The 14,354-nt window shown below is 33.0% G+C and overlaps 1 protein-coding gene across 6 annotated transcripts in view; it reads right to left on the bottom strand.

Moving 5' to 3' along the window:
• Positions 1-7,127: 7,127 nt before the first annotated feature.
• Positions 7,128-14,354, bottom strand: part of st8sia3 (ST8 alpha-N-acetyl-neuraminide alpha-2,8-sialyltransferase 3) — a 52,015-nt gene continuing 44,788 nt past the window's right edge. For all 6 annotated transcript variants that reach the window (XM_051877653.1, XM_051877652.1, XM_051877656.1 and 3 more), the window contains one exon: positions 7,128-13,056. In XM_051877653.1, the coding sequence (XP_051733613.1) occupies positions 12,774-13,056 (283 nt within the window). In that variant the 3' untranslated portion in view covers positions 7,128-12,773. The remainder of the gene's footprint in view (positions 13,057-14,354) is intronic.

Raw genomic sequence — 14,354 nt, forward strand, 5'->3', positions numbered from 1 at the left:
ATCAGTGTGTATTTTGCGCATTGGGCAAAAATTATTTTTTCCTTCGACGGATCAATAAATCTATCTATCTATCTATCTATCTATCTATCTATCTATCTATCTATCTATCTATCTATCTATCAAGTTAAACACTGCAGAACTGCACAAATGCTAAAATATCAAGTCACATTTTTTGGTTTGTGTTTTCTGCGAATGAACTGATAATTTAACACTGGCTCATTACATGCTTTACATTAAAATTTAAAAGAGTAATTATGCATATTAATTTCATAGTGCACAATGGGCCTGTAAATATACTAGCAAACGCTGTAAAATTGTAGTAAATTGTTTTAAGGCTTCAATTCGTTTTGAAACACACTTTTAAATTTAGGCGTCTAAAAAAGAAACATTTTTAAAACTCTCTAATTTGAGTAAGTTCTACATATCTCAAAGTGCCACAGATCTTCTCCTTTTCACGTTAGAGTTAGTCTAAATCGATCAATCCAACTTCTTCTCCGCGCATTCTGCTCTGATCCGGCTTGAAGTGATTCAGAAGTAACAGATTTCTCAAATGCCGGTTGCTATTTTGTTTGGAGGATGCGCAGATGTTGCTTTTGTTTAAAGCGACTGTAATTAAGGATGAGCGACAGAAGTCTGAAAAGCGTGACCTATTTTTCTTTTGATCAGCTGTCAGAGGAGGAGCAGGAGGTGCAGGGGGCCCAGTGTCCTCCACGAGGCTTTTCAGCTGCCACAAATTGGAGGAAAAGTGGCTGTACCTGCCGCGCGACTGGAGCGAATTCAGCGCCGGACACAGAAGAGTTTGATTCCTGCTCTGATGTTCTCCGAGAGCTTTTGTGCTGCTCTGCTTTGGCACACTCCAACATAATGCGAAGAATCACTGACTGAAAAAGGCCCTTATTCATGTCAAAGAAAATCGATATCTGAAAGAAAGAGAGAGAGAGAAACACACACACACACACACACACACACACACACAGAGAGAGAGAGAGAGAGAGAGAGATTCAACGTGGACGTTGTTTTCTTTCTAAACGCATATAAACCTCTAAACTCACTTTATGCAGCTCTAAATGAGAACAAAATAACAAACGTCTAAAGTAGCACTTTTAATGATACTATCAGGAAGTTCGAGTTCCATTTAGAATCTTTTTAAATTTTACAGCGTTCTTTATTCCTTTTAGGCTCCTGCTTTTTTAGAACCTAAAAAAGAATTGTTGGTTTAACTTAAAAAAGTAAGTTACCTGGTTGCCTTAAAATTTTGAGGTCATTGAAAATAAAATTTTGAGTTCATACAATGAAGGCGATTGATTTAATCAATAGAAACTCAAAATATCATGTTATCTGAACCACATTAATTATTTAAGTTGATTTGACAAAAGAAAAAAATGTTGTGATAACAAATCATACAGTGTACATGCACTTGTTTTCACTAAATTTACACAAAATTCAACTTGAAAACAGAAAATAATATGCATTGACAAAGTTATCTGCTAAAATACTTTAGAAATTATAAAAAGGTGTTTTGAGACTACTTTGAGTTTGATTAATGATGAAGAAAATGGAGTAAAAGTATTTTTACATGACATAATTATGATGAAGACATTTTGAGTTCTGTTAACTGGCCTATTTTAATTGTTTATCAACAAAAAACAGGCTAAAAGTCAAAAATGAAAACAAGAAATCAATAAAGATAATCTGGTGCTATTTAAACCCATTTTCCTATTTAAAATGCAAAGCAATTTTTGGTTTCTCTGAGATCTGATATGCATCTGATTGACTCTTTCATTTATATAGCACATTTCATACACAATGGTAATTCAAAGTGCTTTACATAAAAAGGAAACAAATACATAAGAATAAAAATGAATGCATAAGAAATAAAAATAACAATAAAAGCAGAGAATACCACTATCAGCGGATCAATGTTTGTGCTTCACGTTTAATGAACATGTGATTTGTAATAGGCTGAAACACCGAAACTAAAGCTTGCGCTATGTTGAGCTGTGATGAGATTAACTCATCTGAATGGATTAGGAGTGTAAATGAAACACACTTGAGTTTGTTATCATCCTGCAGAAGCTGTAGAGGCCCGAGTAACTCTTCGATTGGGCTTTTTTCGCCCGTCTTTCCTCATGTCTGTCTCTCTCCGGCCATCTGCTGTGTCAGTGCAGCACTATTGATCAGAATCAATGCGCCTCGGACCCCATGATGACGGTGATGTGCCGTTAGTGGCCGTCAGTTCGCGCCCTGCGCTGCATCTGCTCGAGTGACCCGGCGGGCTCTGGGTGTGGACAGTGTCCGGCAGCTCTCGGTAAGTCTCGGACTTTCCTCTGGCACGTTAAACGCGCTCGTGCTGACATATACGGACGCTTTTATCCAAACCTGCGCTTCGCTTTACAGGAGGGGCGAGTCACGAGAGAGAAACATCCGTGCGTGTGCAGGAGATCCGTCTGAATTAGTGTCGAGATGAACATTTCAAGCAGTGTTTAATATTTTTATTGCGATAAAGATTTACACTCTTTAATAAATGCTGTTCAATGATTCTTTGGGTTTTGCGAGCATAAAATGTTTACCATGTGACAACTGATGTGATTCTCGGTGATTTCTGCATATTTAAAACGAATGGACACGTTACAGAAACACTTCTTGAATGAGAAATGAGGCTGTTTAAGGCATGCTAATGTCATTATGATGGCTGAAAACATCATCTCTGTCGCTCTGTGAATTTTGTGACATAAAATATTTATTATTATTATTATTATTAATAATATCTGTGCCTTTTTGTCATGCAAATAAAAGTATAAAAAAATAATTATGACTTTATTTGAGTATTATTTAACTTTTTACTTGAAATGCAGTTTTGCAGGAGATCTGTCAAAACAAAAAACACTTTTTATAAGCTGAAACTAGAGATTTGGGTTTACACGTCACGAGACTTTCAGAAAACATGAAACATGTTCACGCTTCAATTCAATTTTATTATTCTAATCAAGTTCAGCTAAAGTTATGAAGTTTCATATGCGTGTAAATCTGTATGCACGACTCAAATCTCACATGAGAATAATGTGCATATATGATGAGAGATTGATGTTCAGAATACGGCCTTATTTCAATTTTCAAATGTTGTTTTTAACAGGAGGAATCAGACTGAATTAGTGATGCATTAAAACTCTCTTTTATCATATAATAATAATTTATTCCTGATTTTTACGACTTCAAATTATGTATCGGTTAGGTTTGAGCATTTTTTTCTGTTGTGAAACTACTGACATTATTTTAAAGACTTAATTCTGAGCTTATAGAAATAAGGTTTTAAACACAACACGAGGTTAATATCTGATTCTGACGTAATATTACCTTTTGTCTGTGCTTCCTTAAAGAATATGACGTTCACACGACGTGAGAATTTTTCGCCACGTGATTAAATAATGTCTAATATTCTGTTATACGCCTTTTACATGTGATTTTTTGTCGGATTTTAAGGATATATATGAGTGAAAGGTCATTTATATATATTTTTTTTAATATAGAGAGTTTTAATATATACATACATATATATAGTTAGTATATAGTTGTTTTAATATATATATATATATATAGTGTGTGTGATGGTGCAGAGAGGGTTTGTGTCTCTGATGATCATATTGATTGTTTTGAGTGTTCAGGGTTAATTAATAACTGCTCTTGGTTTGCATGTGTGAGCAGTTTAACATGGAAGTGCTTTAATGATTGTTCTTCCTCTAGAAAAATACCTCCACATTTCTAAGATAACGTCTCTGTTGATTATTCCACGTGATATCTTCATCGTGTCTAATTCAGTATTGCTGAAAGGCTGTATTTTGCTTGCTGTGTTTCAGGTTCCGTGACCTTTAACCCTCGACACTTTCACCTCATGACAGAGAGCAGCAAACACACACGGACAACAGCACTGATTCCTCTATCAGAATAAATAAAGAGAATAGAGTAGGAATATGTGTGTAACGTCCTAATAAACTAATGAACGCAAAAATTATAATCTAAGCTTTTGATGTTTTCTATGATTTCATAATAACATTTACTAAAGAAAAGAAATTTACGACTATTATACAGCATTATAAAATCTTGCTGTAACTAATATGACATGAAAAATGAGGATTCATTAGTTGACTAACAATGAACATACTTCTGAATCTTTTATTATCATTGATGTTAATTTTAACATTTACACTATAGTTGCATCTGTTCATATTATTTAATGAAGCTGAACTAACATGAACTAACAATGAACAGTTGTGTTTTATTAACTAACAAAGATGAATAAATACAGTATCAAATGTATTGTTCATTCATAAGTAATATTAGTTAATGCTTAACCAGTATCTAATGGAACCTTATTGTAAAATGTTACTAATATGTATATATATATATATATATATATATATATATATATATATATATATTTGACAAAAAAACAAAACAACAACAACAACAAAAAACTATGCATTAAAATTTTACATTTTACACTGAAAAGAAAATGGTAACCTAAAATTATGTAAACATCTGGTCAAAATGCATACATACATAAATACATACAGTACATTTATACCAACAAAACTCGTTTTTATGGGTTAAATCAGGTTGATTTTTTTTTTTTACACTAACAATTACAGGTTATCTCTTCTTACAGTGTAGTTAAAATGTTTAATAATTTAAAATGCTTAAAATACTGAATAAATCTGGAATAAAGTCACTGTTTTACTGAAATTAATTGTCCTCATAAACCTCGTAAATCTGTCATTATACACATTTGTGTCGTCATAAACAACACGCACGCACACACACACACACACACACACACACACACACACACACACACACACACACACACACACCTGTCTGTCCTTTTCTTATGCTTTTTTGACACTGCAGGAATACTGAGCACTTTTCCCTGACCTCTCAGCAGGCCTCTGCGTGTGTGTGTGTGTGTGTGTGTGTGTGTGTGTGTAATAGAGTGTGTATTGATTATCTGAAGCTGGTTTGCATTTCTATCTTTTGCTCAGAACCACAGAAACTCTTCTGTACAGTCATATTCATGTCATCAGATAATGTGAGGTGACAAACCAATCATATTCATTCACTAACTGATCTCAGAGCATAAATACAATTATTTCTAATGAACAAAAAACTTATAATTGTTCATTACATCCAGCAGACTGTTGTTATTCAGATTTCTTCACTTTAAGAACAGATACATGTAAAATCCTTTCCATTGCTCATATCTTACGGCATAAAAATTATTATTATTATTATTATCAAAGGGTAACAGTAGGGTAACGTTACAATAAGGTCTCATTTGTTCGTATTAGTTAATGTATTAATTAACACACACACACACACACACACATATATATTGATATTTAGTGTTCATTGTTTGTCAATGTTAGTTCACAGTGCATTAACTATAATGTTAACAACTTTTTATTTTAATAATGTATTAGTAAATGTTGAAATTAGCATTAACCAAAACTAATAAAACCTGTAGAAGTATTGTTCATTGTTAGTTCGTGTTAAATAATGTGAACAAATGAAGCTTATATAAAGTGTTATAGTATTCATTTACAGAGACTTTGGTTTTTGCAGTCTCAAAAACATCATTAATCATAAATGAAGAAAATGTGTAGAAATCTTCCAGAACAGAGAAAGGAAAGGGTTCTTTTTGCTGCTTTTCCCTTTCTTTCTTTTTTTTTTTTTCCCCCCAAATTGATTTTCTATGAATCGAGAAGCACAAAACGGCTGAAATGTGCAAATGAAATTGTACTAAACAAACCCTCGACTTTAACACTTCGACAAACTGTGGTTATGAAGAGAAAAGCTCAATATACAGATTAATAACTCTAAAACTATTTCTATACAACATTAAAATGACTTTCATTAGTGAATTCACTCATATTAAATCATATTTTTATTTAAAAATGACGAATTTTGATGATTCACCACAGTAAGCTAACCTATAGCTAGAACCACAATTCTATTTTTTTATCAACAACATTAGAAATATCTTTCAAAAACGTCAATAAGTTGTACATGGAAATAAAATATATTTCTACGTTTCTGCAAACAGTAAGTGAAAGATCTAAAGAGACAAAGCCGAGGGGCTGTTACATCATTCTGTTTAAACTTTGACCCCTCTTTTTAGGCTCAAAGGTCAGAGGTCAAAAACGACACTATAGAGCCAATCGCAGCCAGCGGCCTGAACACACTCCACGTCTATTTATTTCACATAAAACAAACTAAATTTAACACAAACAATATATATATATGCTGTATGCTGCTGTATTTTAACGCAAAGCAATTTCATGTATGCATTACGAACATTAGAGTATAAAGAAGGATGTTTTTGCTCTAACGGTGATCAATGTTTTCTCTTCCTCTACACATGGATTATCAATAACATTTCACTTGTGTTGCTGTTTTTGATTGACGTTTTGTGTTTTAAATCATGTTCAGAAGGACCTTTAAAGGAATTTTCCTCTTAAACATGATCTTTAATGGTGAAGTATTGAACCGTCGTCAGAGATCTCACCGTATAACCCTGATTTATGACAACTGTAAACAAAACACACGCTTGAGGAATATTTCTGATGGCCATTAGACTGTCAATCGAAGCGTCCACAGATAAATCTATTTAACAGAATAATGGTTGTGATTTTTTAACAATTAAAATAGTCATAATCATTCATAAATCAAAAGCTCTACATGACATGTTTAAGAGGTTTGGTTGATGTTATATATTAACTGGCACATGTGACACAACTTTGATGTCTGAAACTGAAGTTTATTCTCTGAAACAATCATCATCATCATCATCATGAAAACATCGACAGGAGCTTAGTTCTGCGTTTACAATCGATTCCACATTTAAAAGAATAAGAAAATAACACTTCACACACACTCACTATTTGCTTCATGAATTCATTTCGCTTAAAGTGTCCCTATTATGCTTTTTCAAAATTACCTTGAATATTAAAGGTCTGCATGTGATATATAAATATTGTCTCCTAAAAGAAAGAATCGATTCTGAACTGCCTGAAACGAGTCGTCAGTAATTCAGTCTCACTTCCTGCTGAACCTATGTAGGTTTGTAACTAATTTGCATAATTCCAGCCTATGGTCTTCATTGGCTGAACAGCGTCTCTTTGCCCCGCCCTCAAACACTGTAGTTGTATCTGAGACTGGAAGAGTTTGGATCGTGTTGTTCATGTCTGTTTTCCACTTCGATGAGATTGATACGGTAAAACCGACGCCATCGTTACTGTTCGTATCACTGTGAATCAAGAGCTGAGATTGAGATATGATAATGAGCGTTTGGTTTCTGACCAATCACAACAGACTGGGCCGTCTGACCAATCAGAGCAGAGCAGCTCTCAGAAAGAAGGAGTTTAGAGAGACCGAATCCTTGATCGAACCGTTTCAGACACTGAGAAAAAAGAGCTGATGCTGCAGTGGATATTATGAGAAATTAAAGTGTTTTTAACATGTGAACCTTTAAAATAGCATAATAGGAGCACTTTAAATTTCTCTTAAATGATACTTGTGAAAGTAAAGATCTGGTGCCAGGAGCACATCAGAAATTCAGTGGAGCATCTTACAATCGAAACACATTCAGAACATGGAAACAAAGACAGGTACAATCAAAAGAAGTCGGTATTATCAAAATAACAAACTGCATTAAACATTCAAAAGGAGTCCAGAATGATTCTCTGGAGTCTCGGTTCGTCTGAAAAGAATCTCACTGAGAGGAATGATGTACAGCCGCACAACAGATAACATCTGTGTACAGAAGGAAAGGGTGAAGAAAAGATTCCCAGCGAAGTTTAAGTGTCTAAAACAGGCTTTCTAAAACTATACATGAAGAAATCACCAATGAAGAAATAAACACAGCAGCAGGTTGTTTTTCTGATATTGTTACTCTCTCTTTCTCATATAGGCTGCATTTATTTGAACAAAAATACAGCAAAACAATAATATTTTTACAAAAATAACTGTATTCTATTTGAATATATTTTAAAATGCAATTTATTCCTGAATTAGAAGTCTATTCTGCTCACCAATTCTGCATTTATTTGATCAAAACTACAGTAAAAATAGTGAAATATTATTACAATTTAAAATATCTGTTTTCTATGTGAATATATAGTAAGGTGTAATTTATATCCAGTGATTAAAGCTGAATTTTCAGCATCATTACTCCAGTCTTCAGTGTCACATGATCCTTCAGAAATCATTCTGATATGATGATTTGCTGCTCAAGAAACATTTCTGACTATTATCAATGTTTAAAACAGTCATATTTTTGTGGAAACCGTCATACATTTTATTTTTCAGGATTCTTTGATAAATAGAGAGTTCAGCATTTATTTGAAATAACATTATCAATGTCATTACTGTCACTTTTGATCAAATTTAATGCGTCCTTGATGAATAAAAGTATTATTATTATTATTTTTTTTAAATCTTACTGACCCCAAACTTCTGAACAGTAGTGTACAGTAAACAATGGCAGGTTCTCACCTTTTAGATTCTGGATCAGAAAAACAACCCAAGATATCAAAACACATTGTAATATTCGTGTAAACAGTAATATCACAATTAAGTTTGGATGTGAACACTTTTGTATTATGGAAGCGGCAAATGTTTTGCTTTTGCATGTTTTTTAAATAAATTTCACAAACAAAACTAAAACTTACACTGGAAAAAGAAATGAGACGTTCTCAAGACTTTCAGATGTCAGCTGACAGACTTTTGCGAGGAAAGTTCTTTGGTCAATGTTGATTTGACATGTTTATACAGTATATGCATACATGAAAAAGAAATGACTCGAGAACATTTCTGTCAGTGTTAAACAGACAAATAAGCAGGACAGATTAATCAAACTGACAACCAGGTCCGGCGGAACTTTTTAGACGCTCAGCGTTTTGCAAATGGATCTTCAGTAATATGATCAGGGATTGGAACGTATCCACTGTCTCAGCCAATCACGTCGTCTGTTAATCATCTCAGCCAATCAATTTGTTTGTTAATCCGCTTGGTCATGCAAAAACAAATTTGCATGTCCTGGTTGATGGACTGATCACCGTCAGACTAAATAACCGACATATTCGACCAATATAAAGTATAATTTATGCTGGATAACTGCAATGCAATAAAACACCATTAAATGAATCATACAAATAATGATTATAAACTGGTGGAAGCTTCATTGATGGCAATCAATGAAGTTTCATATGAAAACAGAAGATGTTTTTTGTTCAGGTTACAATCTGTGTCTCTGCTTTCGCTTCAGCTTTATGACGTCTTACAGAAAATGTAGCATAATCAATACATATGTAGTGTTTATATATTATCATCTATATAATGACTATTTAAAAAAAGGAATAAATGTTAAAGAAGACACGACACATCAAACTGACCTGGGTTTCCACATGCACATTATGACTTCAACACACACACACTCACACACTAATAATAATTGTGTTAATAACACGTACACATTCATAAACACAGAATCAATCACAAATAAAATGACATCATTCATAACCTATATATCTTTGAATTATATGGAAAGTAAACATTGATATTTCTGCAGAACTCTGACAGCTCACGAGCCAATCAGAGCCTCCGCTGAGAATGCCCCGCCCACTGGAGCAATCTGATTGATTGACACAGGTTGTGTCCAATTAAAATACTTCGATTAGACTTTAATTTGTCTATATAATAATTCAGAAACATAACCTAGTAGACCAGCCTTAACCTGGCATGCAGAAAATACGCATAGTGTTTTGATTTTATGGAAGCTTGTTTCCACAACGGAATAAAAAAAACAGTAATTATCTCGCAATTCTGACTTTTATTTTATTCCATTGCGGAAATCAGCTTCCATACTTTTGTCCTCTGTGACTATATACAAAACTAGATTCCTCTGAAGAAAATCTGAGTGGTGTTTGCCCCTGCAAAAGTAGCCATTGTGGGTCGTTGCCAGGGTGTTACTAAGCGGTTGCTAGGGTGTTGTTGTTGGTTGCTAGGTGGTGACGTACTTGAGTTCGGCTCATCTTCTGCTCTGTAGATATATATACTCAAAGAAAACCTTTGTAGGGATATTAAACGAAAGCATTTCTTTGATGTGCATTATATTTAGTAATATGTGCATTATATTGTGGTTATATTGTAACATGATGCTTTTTGATAAATGTAATTAATAAAAGCTTTGAGCAGATAGAACTTTTCGGTAACACTTTACAATAAGGCTCCAATGGTTAACATTAGTTAACATGAACTAACTATGGACAATACTTCTGCTGCATTTATTATTAATCTTAGTTAATGTTACTTTCAAAATGTACTAATACATTATTAAAATCAAAAGTTGTGTCTGTTAACATTAATTAATGCACCGTGAACTAACATAAATATGATAATTTTTATTAACTAACATTGATGGTTTACTAGGCGAGTAAAGTTTGATGACAAACTTTGATGTTGGCTTGAGAAAGCCAGGTCTGAAAGTTTAAATAACTTTGACTAGCATGTTACATGTTGCTGGCATGTTGCTAACATGATTTGGAATGTTGCTAGCATGTTTTAACGTGATGTTAGCATGTTTTAACACACTGCTAACATGTTTTAGCATGTTGTTAACATGATTAACATGTTGCTAGCACATTGCTAACATGTTTCTAGCATTAATAGCATGTTGCTGTCATATTGCTAACATGATTTAACACACTGCTAGCATGATTAACATGTTGTTAACATCATTAGCATGTTGTTAGCATGATTAGCATGTTGCTAGTATGATTTAACATGAGGTTAGTTTGTTGCTAACATGATTTAGAATGTTTGCTGACATGATTTAACATCCTGCTAACATGATTTAATACACTGCTAACTTGAATTGGCACACTGCTAGCATAAATTAGCACATTGCTAACAAGTTTCTAGTACAATATAGCACATTGCTAACATAATTTAACACATTGTTAGCATGTTTTAGCATGTTTGATAGCCTATTGCTAACATGATTAACATGTTGCTAGCATGATTAGCATGTTAGTAACATGTTTTAATATATCTATATATATATTAATGTCTGTTAACATTAATTAATGTACTGTGGACTAACATAAATATGATCTTTTTTATTAACTAAGATTAATGGTTAACTAGATGAGTAAAGTTTGATGACAAACTTTGATGTTGGCTTGAGAAAGCCCTGTTACATGTTGCTAACATGTTTTAACATGTAGATAACATGATTACATCACGTTGTTAACATGTTTCTAGCATGATTAGCATGTTGCTGTCTTAGTACTAGCATGATTTAACATATTGCTAGCATGTTGCTAGCATGATTAGCGTGTTACTAGTATGTTGCTAACATGATTTAACATGAGGTTAGCATGTTACTAGCATGATTTAGAATGTTTGCTGACATGATTTAACATGTTTAATAAAACAATTTAATACATTGCTAACTTGAATTGGCACATTGCTAGCATTTTTTCTAGCATGATTTAGAATGTTTGCTGACATGATTTAACATGTTTAATAAAACAATTTAATATATTGCTAACTTGAATTGGCACATTCCTAGCATGTTTCTAGCATGATTTAGCATGTTGCTAGCATGTTTAACATGTTGCTAGCCTATTGCTAACATGATTAACACATTACTAACATGAATTAGCATGTTGCTAGTGTGATTAGCATGTTACTATCTTAGTGTTAGCATGATTTAACACACTGCTAGCATGTTGTTAGCATGATTTAGAATGTTTGCTGGCATGAATTAACATGTTTAACAAAACAATACATTACTAACTTGAATTGGCACATTGCTAGCATGTTTCTAGCATGATTTAACACATTGCTAGCATGTTTAGCATGTTGCTAGCCTATTGCTAACATGATTAACACATTGCTAGCATGAATTAGCATGTTGCTAGTGTGATTAGCATGTTACTATCTTAGTGCTAGCATGATTTAACACACTGCTATCATGTTGTTAGCATAATTAGCATGTTACTAGTATGTTGCTAAAATGATTTAACATGAGGTTAGCATGTTACTAGCATGATTTAGAATGTTTGCTGGCATGAATTAACATGTTTAACAAAACAATACATTACTAACTTGAATTGGCACATTGCTAGCATGTTTCTAGCATGATTTAGCACATTGCTAGCATGTTACTAGACTAGCACGATTTAGAATGTTTGCTGACATGATTTAACATGTTTAATAAAACAATTTAATACATTGCTAACTTGAATCGGCACATTCCTAGCATGTTTCTAGCATGATTTAGCATGTTGCTAGCATGATTAGCATGTTACTAGCATGTTTTAAAATGTTGTCCTAGGATAGTCCTTTAGCTTTGCTAGCGATAGCTTAAATACTGTTTAAGTATTGTTCTACAAAAGTCTTGACTTCATACTCAATGGAAGTCTGTGGGACTTTTCGTAGTTTTGATCACCTGTTTAATGAAAATCATTAGTCGGATTAGAAAAGTGTCAAGCAAACATAATAAATGCTGTAAAAAATATATTGCTCGTTGTTAGCTAACGCATGTTAACAAATATTGTAAAGTGTACCAACTTTCCTCATCATTACTAACACTGATCATTAGTGACTGAGCTTGATGTCAATAGTTGCAACCCTGAATCACCACAAACGTCCTTTAGCCAAACCAAACGACCCTGAGTCCTGACCGCTGACCCTTTGACCCTGACCTCTGGCCTCTAGGCGCAGTGGGAGAGGCTGAGTTTCAGGACGCCGTCTGCGTGCATCTTGAAGAGCAGTTTGAACTCGGTGGGCAGCTGGTGCGACTCCTGCCACTTGGTGGTGAACTTGGTGCCCTTCTTGTCGTAGTAATGGTACGGCAGCTCCTTCCCCGTGTTGGGATCCCAGCCGAAGGGCCAGAATCCGTACAGGTGGATCTGATCACACAGGGACGAGGCCAGCGTGAACATGAGGATCCCCGTGCTCAGCCGCTTCGGAGACAGCTGCTTCGTTTTCCAGTACCTGCAGACAAACAACAGGACATCACTTGAAATGTGATTTTGTAAAATATATAGATTTTTTGCATTGTTTTTTTACATCCAATTGTGATTTAAACAAACTATCTTTGGATATTTTGCAATGTCACAAATTGGAAATTTGAGGGTGTATTAGCTGACAGTCTTAGACTCTATTTGTAGGTCTGAAGAGCATTTGGCTGAATCTTACAAAACCTATGATTTTTTAGGTCAACAATTAGGTCAAATCAATTCTAAAGCCCTTTACAAATTTTAAAATTAATAATAATAATTATGGCATGAAAATTTTTAATTTTATATTTTTTGCATTTTTTTTTTCTGTGGTGATTTAAACAAACTGTCTTTGGATATTTTGCGATGTTGCAAATTGGAAATAGGATAGGATTAATTAAATCAATAAGTGTGTATTAGCTGACATAAAGCCCTTTAAAAAATAATATTACTATATTATATTCATACTATAAATTAAATTCATCATGCATTCATTGAATACAAAACATCTTTATTTATTTGTTCATAGACAAAACCTGTGATTATTTATTTAATAGCATAAAATAAAAATATTTCACTCCAAAATAATTACATTTATGATATTATAATTATGAAAATAGTATGTTCTGCTGCTCCGAACATATGTCAGCTAATATATATATATATATATATATATATATATATATATATATATATATTAACTTAAATTAAATTTTGAAAAACTAAAAAATATATATAGCTTAATTTATTTGTAATTACTGTGATTATTATTATTATTTATTTATTTATTTATTTTTTTGCATTATGGTCAGCAATAATGTGAAAATCAATTATAAAGTCTTTTATAAAATTACATTATATTATCACAATTATATTCATCAGTTTTTCAAATTGTAAACCAGAATAAAAATCAATAACTCTGGAAAAAAAATGTCAAAATGCACTTCCTTATACACTACCGTTCAAAGGTTTGGGGTCAGTAAGATTTTCTTTTTGAAAGAAATTAATACTTTTATTCATCGAGGATGCATTAAAATGATCAAAAGTGACAGTAAAGACTCTATTCATGAAATAATAAATATAAAAAAATAAATAAAAATAAAAAATGAAAATATGAACGGTTTTCAACACTGATAATAATCATAAATGTTTCTTGAGTATCAAATCATCATATCAGAATGATTTCTGAAGGATCATGTGACACTGAAGACTGGAGTAATGATGCTGAAAATTCAGCTTTGATCACAGGAATAAATTACATTTTACTATATATTCACATAGAAAACAGCTGAT

The sequence above is a fragment of the Ctenopharyngodon idella genome, chromosome 21 (genome assembly GCF_019924925.1).
Source record: "Ctenopharyngodon idella isolate HZGC_01 chromosome 21, HZGC01, whole genome shotgun sequence".
Taxonomy (NCBI): Eukaryota; Metazoa; Chordata; class Actinopteri; order Cypriniformes; family Xenocyprididae; genus Ctenopharyngodon; species Ctenopharyngodon idella.